General features: G+C 40.6%; 1 protein-coding gene across 2 annotated transcripts in view; it reads right to left on the bottom strand.

The window, feature by feature from the left end:
* The window catches only part of ST7 (suppression of tumorigenicity 7), a 204,862-nt gene that overhangs the window by 59,615 nt on the left and 135,727 nt on the right, over positions 1-9,520 (bottom strand). For both annotated transcript variants that reach the window (XM_008581019.1, XM_008581028.1), the window contains one exon: positions 1,368-1,482. In XM_008581019.1, coding sequence (XP_008579241.1) covers positions 1,368-1,482 — 115 coding nt within the window. The remainder of the gene's footprint in view (positions 1-1,367; positions 1,483-9,520) is intronic.

The raw sequence follows: 9,520 nt of genomic DNA, 5'->3' as shown, positions 1-9,520 counted from the left end.
GGGGCGCCCTGGAGCAGGGCGCCACCGGGCCGGCCCTCCAAAAGTATTTTGAAGCTTCCCATCTTTTCTTTTTTTTTTTTTTTCCTTTTTTTGTCTTTTTTCGTGTCCGGCAACGGATCGCAACCCTCAGTGTCGCGCCCGTACTGGACCGGGACCGGCAACGGGATCGCAACCCTCGGTGTTGCGCCCACACCTCGCTCAGCCAGTGAGCGGGAACCGGTCTGTATGTGGGATCCGAACCCTCGGCGGGAGAGCCACCGCGCTCCCAAGCGGCGCACTGTAGCAGTGCGCCACCGGGCCGGCCCCTAATATCCACTTTATAGGCAAACACATTTATTTTAGGGAGATAGTTATTGAAATAAGACAGAATAGTATTAAGTTCTGCAGAGATTCTAGTAGCGAGGTCATGGCAGGTAATTACGTGAATGCTTTTTGTACCATTAATCACATAATGAATTCATAGATAATGGCAATATGAGCAGAAGAATTTTAAAATCTCTAGGATGTGCCAGTTTATTTTCTTGATTTATTAAGAACAGGCAAAATGGAATAAGTTCATGGGTGAGTAACCAGAATGATGAAGGGACTTCAAATCCCACCATGTAAAGAAATGGGGATATTCTGCTAATGAGAAGACTTGGGATGAAGGAGACTTGATTTCATATTCAAATATGTACTGAGCTGACACATGTACAAAGGTTACTAGCTGTTCTATATTGCTTCAAAGGGACAACCTGGCCAACAGGTAGTGGACGTAGCAAGAGCTCTAACAGTCAGTGCTGTCCCACCAGGAGATGTGCTGCCTGAAGAGTGCTGAGTGATTCCTGACCATGAAAGTGATAAAGCAGAGTATACATAACTGCCTGACAGGTACAGTGCAAGTGGAGTCTGTAGGGAGGGAAAAGGAATGGAGCACAGGCCAGACAATGTTTCTGGCTCCTACTAACCATAAAATTCTAAGATTCTGGGCTGGCCCGGTGGCGCACTGCTGCAGTGCGCCGCTTGGGAAGCGCGGCGGCGCTCCCGCCGAGGGTTCGGGTCCCACATACAGACCGGCCGCTCACTGGCTGAGCGAGGTGCGGGAGCAACACCAAGGGTTGCGATCCCGTTGCCGGTCCCGGCCCGGTACGGGCGCAACACTGAGGGTTGCGATCCGTTGCTGGTCATGAAAAAAGACAAAAAGAAAAAAAAAAAAAGAAATTCTAAGATTCTATAAAACGCCATCATAAAAGTATAAGGGGAAAAAATTCTGTAAGAGGATAGTTATCGAAGTGCTGTGCTACTTGAAATGAACCTTTCAATCTAATTACTGGAATACATCAAAAAGAGAGGAATACTGAAATACACAAAAATACCCAAGGACTTACCATCATACTTTGCTAAGACTGCCTGAACATCAGCATATGCTTGAAGTTCCAGAAGGGCTTCTAAAAGGTTTTCATGGATGTTGAACATGCTCAGAAGGGGGAACTCCTTCATTAACTAGGAAAGAAAAAAAAAACAAGGAAAAATTAATATATTATATATTTATTGTATATATTTTAAGGTACACAACATGATGTTTTAATATACATATACATAGTGAAATGATTACTGTGGTCAAACATTTAAAAAAATAAATATTTATTTTTTAAAGTACAGTAATGAATTATAATATATTTATATAATAAAAAAGTATAATGTATTCTTAAAAGTATAAGTAATATTGAATTGTAAGCTTTTACACCAATTATTTTGTAAAGTATTAAATGCTTCTGTTTTTTCTGATAAGGTAGGAAAAAATCCAAAAGAGAAGTATTCATAAAAGCTTAAGAAGATGCTCAATAATAACAAAATGCCAGACAGAGACCAAATAAGTTGAAGGCTGAAAAATATCTCATAGGCTTTAACAGTAAGGTTACTGGTAACCTGTCCAGAGCAGTTTGGATGGAAACTAGAGAGAAGAAGGGTAAACAAATAGGCACTAGTCTTTCAAGCAGCCTGGTGACAAAGTTAAGGAGAAAAAGTAGGAAAGTAGCTAGAAGGTGACATGGGTTGAGAAAAAAATGGGTAGATAGTGATAGTGTAGATGGAAACTCACAAGTTCCTGCCTAGTGGCCTCAATGAAACAGGGGTCAAGATCATCTTCTGAGACTGAGGGAATAGGTGGCAGGGAGGAAGTTTAAAGACAGGGGTGAAAGTGTAGAATAGTCACAAAGGGGAGGACTGCTTAGGGAAACAAACAAGGATTGCTAAGGCCATCTTAAGGGCCTATCAAATTGGAAAGCGTTGACTTATAGAGGCTACAACTGCCATGGTTGTCAAGTTTTAGATAGCAGTTGTCAGCAGCCCAGGTACAGTAGTAAGATGTCAAATGATTAGGTTGAGCCCGGGCAGACGGAACTAGGTTCAATGAAAAGTCAAGGGCCAAGAGAGTTGACTAGAATGGTCAAAGAATGATTAAAAGAATGGCCCAAAGGTCCTAGACTGGATGGGGAGGAGAGGCCCAAAGGAGTTAAAACATATAATAGTGAACTTCACTGGAAAGCAAGAAGACCAAAGGACCAAGAATTTCAGAATAAAATCTTATCTTAGAGAAGGGTAAAATTTCACCTCAAGAGAAAGATAACCACGTTCTTTATAAAACAAAATAATATACATAATTTCCTCTATGGACAACTGTTTTCTATTATAATATAATGACCTCTAAAAAAGTGGTAACTCTTTGATGTCAGCATCTTTAAAGCATTGTGCTGAGAGAAATAATACTCAAAAACAAGCTAATTCACTACTAAGCAATAAACTGTATTAATTATTCATTTCTTCCTTCATTAGGAACATGTACCATATTGTTTTGTTTTTAAAGCCGAGAATCAATTTAGCATATCTTTAAAAGTAAATAATTTTCTGCAGCCCCAAAGAGCATCAAATTACCAATGAAAAACACCTATCAAAATGATTATGTGTTCAATAAGACTGACAGACTGAACCCCCTAGGGAAGCCTGCAGTATTTTCATTGTCAGCAAAAGAAGTGGAAAAGACTATACCACACATTGTTGATGTTCTGTAACCAATAAAAGTATTTCTTGTTCTGGTTCACTTTGATTCTGGTTGACATCACCCTTTGATTTTTTTTTTTTTTTTCTCTTTCTAATTAAAGCTTGTTAGAGTTAAAGCTCTCTGTCATTCAGCGTTTGGCAACACAATAAAGACATTCTCTAAACTGCAACAATTAAACATTTATTGTTTTCAACCAATTCTTCAGGTAACGATCAAACTTCAAGGACACAAGTCAAATTCTGTAATTTTAAATCTACAATTCCAAGTACTAGTTGCTGAAGCTCAAAAAAACTGAGTCTTATTAAAACCCAGTGAGCCCACATGAGCAAACATGAGGTCTCAGCTGGTTTAAACAGAACTTGAAGTAAGTTGCTAGGGGCTTGACCAGCAGTGCTTTCATTGGAAGCTTGGACAGAGTATACCGTGTCCAAAAAATAATCACCAATAAAAGGATTTTAAACATGGCAAAAAGCAAATGTTGGAGAGGTAATCGAAGTCATACGACAATTTGGAAATCTAGCTTTCCTTATTTAATATAAGCAAGAAGAAAAAGTGAACCCTCTGCTGCTTGACCTCTGCGTCGCTGAACAGTTTGATGACTTTTTCCTTGAAACTCTTGACTCTCCTGGCTTCCTCAACACCATTCTCTTTTGGTTTTCTTCATACTTATCTCATAGCGCCCCTTCTCTAGTTCCCCCTTGTCTGCTACTTAAGAGAAACTCATCTCTTGGATTATGTCCCATGTCCTCTTATCATAAACACCCTGATCTCTAGAACTACATTTGTGTCCAGGGTCTCAGCACCACCATCTTCATGAGGATGGCTCCCTAACATTCTGCTCGGAACTCTTTCCTAAGCTATTAGATTAATTTGTAAACTATCTTCCTGACAGTTTTACCTTGGTAACCTTAAAGGTAACACACACCTAATACTGAGCTGACAATTTCCCCCTTGCCAGGCTAACCCTCCAAACTGCTCTTCCTCCTTGGTTTTTCCTATCTCAGAGAAGAGTACCATTTAACCCCCTGTCACCCTTCTCTCCCTATGCATTATAGCCATTTTAGCGGCCCCTGAAGCCCCTGAATTAATATGTAGAAAATGCTGATAGCTTTCACCAAGTTCACAGAAAGCTCTATTATGCAAATACCTTAAGAATCATTATTCTCTCCTCTTTTCTCTGACCTTGCTGCCAATAACTTAGTTTATGACCTCATACTTTGCATAAATTGCTCAAATAGCATTTCCATTCATATGCTTGCCTCCAGATCACCTCTTTCCAATCCACCCTTTACAATGCTGTCACTTGAGTCCATCATACCCTGCTTAGAAGGCAACCAATGACATGGCTAGACCTATCCAAAGGAAACAGTCAGATGTGAATATAAATTTACAAACAAAGCTGTTTATCACACATTATTTGTAATAGTACAAAAATGCAAGCCACTTAAAATTTAACCCACTATGAAATATTTAAGTATAATAACATATAGTCACCATTTGGGCTATTATATGTAGTTGTTAGAAGTTCTCAAAAAACTTTTTAAAAGAGTTTTTTTTATTTTTACTGAATCATAATTGATTATACTGATTTTGGGGCTTCAACCTTGACATATGTTGATCAAATCAACATTACGAACATATGTATTGTTACAAATCGCACTTATTCTTTTTGCCCCTTGTCCGATCTCTCCCCATCCCCCTTCTCCTTCCCTCCTCCCCACTCTAATTACTTTAGATTTCTTCTCTCTTTCTGAAAGAGTAATGGTTACTCTGTTGATTTATTGCCTAGATGATCTGTCCAATGCAGAGAGGTATGTTCAGGTCCCCCAATATTATGTTAGAGCAGATGCTTTTTCTGTCACTCTGGAATGAGCTTTGTGGAGAGAGACATCTTCTTTTCTGGTGACTCTCTTTGTGTCAATGAACTCCAGTGGCTGGTGGACCATCTGCACAGTGGTTGTGGAGTCTAGCCACTTTCACGGCAGCCATGGTTATTCTGGTGGTTGTGGTGGGCCACCACATGGGGGTGATGTTTCTGGCATGCTCCTTACCTAGTTGGTGGTGGCAATGGCAGTGTGCCTGGTTGTGGGAGGAGGGTCCGGTTCCCAGCTCTATACCCCAGGACCCCGGGTGGGCCCCGTGGCGCTGGCAGTGTGCCTTGTTGTCCCCCATTCTTGGCTTGGTAGCCCAGGGGACTTCTGGTCCTTCTAGGTGTTATAGGTGTTCTTTGGTGAAATAAGACCTTTACTAGTTAATATTAAAGTTTGTTGCTGGTTGTGGGTACTCTGTTTTTTCTTTCAGTTCTGTGTTGGATTATTTGCTGTTCCCATCAGTTAAACTCTGTGCTACAACTAATTTGTTGTCCTTTGCTTACTTCTAAAGTGGGGGAACTTCCTGTGGGGACCAGTACTTGAGCTCTGTAGTTGAGCTAAACTGCTGCTTTGCTGTTGATTCCCTGGGGAAGGCTTTTTGTGCAGCTCAGGTTTCAATGGTTGACTCTATAGGACTTCCAGGTTTAGTGAAATCCAATGCACCAGAGTTGTGTAGAAACACTGGTCTGGGCCTGAGTCTTTTCATCAAACTGCACCCCATGAAATTCTATATTCCTGACCAGTCTCCAGTGAGTGGTCCTGAGCTGATTGGGGGGGGCAGATCAGCTGTCCTTGCTGTGTCCCAGTGTTCTCCCGGTGGGCCCATCTCCCCCACCGCCCGTGCTCCAAATACTTCCCACAGGATGGGGCTGTATGCCGGTCCCTTGCGATGACTCACCAGCCTCTGAGTGGCTCCTTTTTTTCAGTTGTTGTGGCTCCTCGCTCCTATGTGGGTCCACGGGAACCCTATTAGTGGTCTTGCTGGTCTGGGGGCCACCAAGGCCCTCTTCTCCCCTGCCGCCTCCATGCAACTTCATCCAAAGGGCACAGCTGCAGCTTTTGCCTGCTCCTGTTCCAGGCACTCAGCAGCTCCAGCCTGGTAGTGGCCAGGGCTCGAAATGGTCAGAGAAGTTTTTTCTTTCTCTCATCGTGGCTTCTCTAGCCTTCTTGCACTTCATAGGTCTCTCCTACTCTTCCCCTGAGCTCTAGCAGCCCCAGCTTGGCTATCATTGCCTTTTAATAGTTGTAAATTAGTTGATTTGTGTGAGAGAGTGACGCTGGGGACCATCTATTCCACCATCTTGACTGGAAGTCCAACTCAAAAAACTTCTAATGGCTTGGCCTGGGAAATGCTGGCATACAATGTTACATTAAAAACAAACAAAAAAACAGAACACAAACTATATTTTGCAATAAGATCATGCTTTTCTTATGTACCTTCAAAAAGAAACACACTTAGTTAGAAATACACTAAAATGTTTTAACAGTGGTATTCCTGATTGGTGAGATTAAAGGCAATTTTTATTTCTTCCTTCATATTTTCTATATGTTCTAATATTTTAAGAAAGGAGTATACATACATTCTATAATCTGGGGGATGGTGAGGGGACATGACTATTTTTAAGAATACTAGCTTCTCATCAAATTCAGTATATAATCTAAAATTCTTAGCGTGGCAAACACAGCCCCTCATGACCAGTCCCTATCTACTGCACCAGTCTCATTTCTAGCCACTTCACACACACACCACACTCCAGCCATAGAACAGCTTTCAGTTCCTTAAATGGGTCACATTCACTCATATTTCTATCTCCAAGCTCCCCTCCCTGGAGTGCTCTCCCTTCTGCCTCCTTGGTCAATCTGGCCAGCTCCTGACCTCTTACCCTCCACCCTCCATCTGCAGATTAAGTACTCCTGACCCAAGCTGCCAGCGTCCTTGTCACAACAGTCCACTGACCCATCTTCCTCATGAGCCTGGGAAGAGTGTGAGAGCAGGAACTCTGCCTTACTGCTATATTCTCAGTCTGACTGACGCATAATAGTGCTCAATACATATTTCACGGCTGGGATGCTTTTTAAAGGTTTTTAAAGTTCTATTCCTTTGGGGTACATATTATGTGTGTGCTGCCACAGGTCTACTTCAGGCCCTTGGGTTACATATTCCAGTATACGTTCCTCTGCCAATTAAAATCTTGGAAAATGTATAGCTAGAACCCATACATTTTGAGTCAATGTAGAGAAGAATTTTCTTACATTTAGAGCTATCTGAAAATGGAATAGATAGTGTAGAGAAGTCTCTATCACTTGAACAGTTAATATAGAGAGAGGCCAATCACACAACAGGGATACTAAAGAAAGGACCACGGACATTTCAAATTCTGTAATTCCAAGGAAACAATGCCCAGCTCCTTAGCAGAACTTTAGACCCTCTCTCAGCTCAGTGCCAGATTCCTCTTGCTTCTCCTGTCTTCTACAGGATTAAACTCTGGTCTTGTCAGACCAGACTATTACATACCATTCCCAGAATTTTTTCTATAGTTACTAGCCACTGTGTTTTTGCTCAAACTGTTCACCACCTGGAATACCTTTTCCCCTCATTTACAAGGCAGCCTGTCAAAATCACCCCACCCTCCAAAGCCCAGATCAAGAGCCACCTCCTAAAGTCACAGTGTCATAGAAAGTGAGAGCCAGAAGAGCCCATGGAGAGCATCCAAACACCCTCCTCACCTTACAGACGAGCTGCCTCCCACCCCTGCGCCACCAAAAAACAATGAAGGCAGCAAATTTAAGTGATTTAGCCAAGGTTAGTTCTGGGACTATGATTCAAACCCAGTCATCAGCACTGAGTCCAAATTTCAACACATCACAACCCCCCAGTCTCTGGGCTGCCAAGTCCAGGAGAACAAAACCATTTTGCTTATGCTTCTGGTACAATACTTACATATCTGCTTTGCATTGTATTTACATGAATTTAAGAAGACAGCTGTAGAGGAAAAAAGCCCTCTATTTGGAATTATTCCTGAGTTGAAATTCAGTCTCTGCCATTTACTACCTGTGTGATTTTGTACAAATTACTTAACCTCTCTGAGCTTTGATTTCCTCATCTCCAGGGTCTCAGCTCAGATGGAATCTTCTCAGATTCTCTTTACCACCTTACCTAATGTCACCACCCATCCCACTCACATCACCATTTTTCATTGCATCTGTCACATTCCGAAATCATCTTATTTGTTTATGTGGCTGAATATTAGATAATTTAAAAAGCAAAACAGAAAAGAACTAAATAGAATGATAACAAGCAATACTATTATCATAGGGATAAGCAAACTTTTTCTGTAAAGGGCCAGAGAGTAAATATTTTGGGCTTCCCAGCCATACGGTCTCTGTTGCAACTACTCAATGCTGATACTGTAGTTTGAAAGCAGCCATGAACAACATGTGAATGAATGAGCAAAGTTGTGTTCCCATAAAACTTTATTTACAAGGAGGCTGGCCTGTGGCTCATTTGGGAGAGTGTGGTGCTGATAACACCAAGGCCACGGGTTTGGATCCCTATATAGGGATGGCTGGTTAGCTCCCTTGGGAGAGCATGGGGCTGACAATACCAAGTCAAGGGTTAGGATCCCCTTACTGGTCCTCTTTAAAAAACAAAACAAAAAACCCCAAAATTTTATTTACAAAAACAGGCAGGAGATCAGATTTGGCCCACAGGCCTTAGTGGGCCAACCCATGGTTAATAGGGATAAAACTTAAAAACCAAAAGATACTCATAAAAGAGTTTTATAGTGCTATTATATTTTAAAAACATAACTCTTACACACAGCTAGTTTGGCAGACTATAGTAAAATGGAAAAAGGCCTACTCTACAATCCAGCATTTTGCCTTCCAGCTAAATCCCCTAGAGACCATTCACATGTCTCTGAGGAGTCATACAATGAGATATTCACAACAGGATGAGTGAACTCTGTCATAAATAGTAAACTGAACAGATAAAATGCGGTATATTCATATGACAAAATGCCATTCAGCAGGTAAAAGAAATGAACTGAAACTTAAGATATTTTAATGCAGACAAAAATCTAGCAGTTTTGAGTGAAGTAGTACCCTGTAGAGAAATATGCTTTAAAGTATGATACTATTTAATTAAATTTAAAAATGCACACAAAACAATACTCTATATAGTTTATGGGTGTACATTTTGGAAATGTATGAAAACAAATTTGCTCATACCTTGGGGGAGGCAAATGGTGTGAGTGGTGGTCACATGGGGGCTATAGCTTTAATTATATTGTTTTATTTCTTTTAAGAAAGGGTGAAAAATAAAAAAGAAAAAGTGATAAAAAATGTAAAAATTTTAATTATTAATTTATTAGTATGTATTATTATTTATTTTTAATTCTAGGTCGTGTGGCTGTTTTTTATATATTATTCTTTAAACAGTTTTGTATTCTAAAAGTTTCTTCCTCGAAAATAGGAAGTTCATTAGATGTACTTGGCATGTGCAATTCCTCAAGTCATGAAGAGTTTCATTTTCTTCATAACTTGATTTTTTTCCCCCTTTCCTAATTGCCTTTTTTTTTTTTTTTTTTTTTTTTTGTCTTTTTCCGTG

The sequence above is a fragment of the Galeopterus variegatus genome, unplaced genomic scaffold (genome assembly GCF_000696425.1).
Source record: "Galeopterus variegatus unplaced genomic scaffold, G_variegatus-3.0.2 Scaffold89, whole genome shotgun sequence".
NCBI lineage: Eukaryota > Metazoa > Chordata > Mammalia > Dermoptera > Cynocephalidae > Galeopterus > Galeopterus variegatus.
Note: the sequence above shows the minus strand (reverse complement) of the source record. Positions and strands in the feature narration are given on the sequence as shown.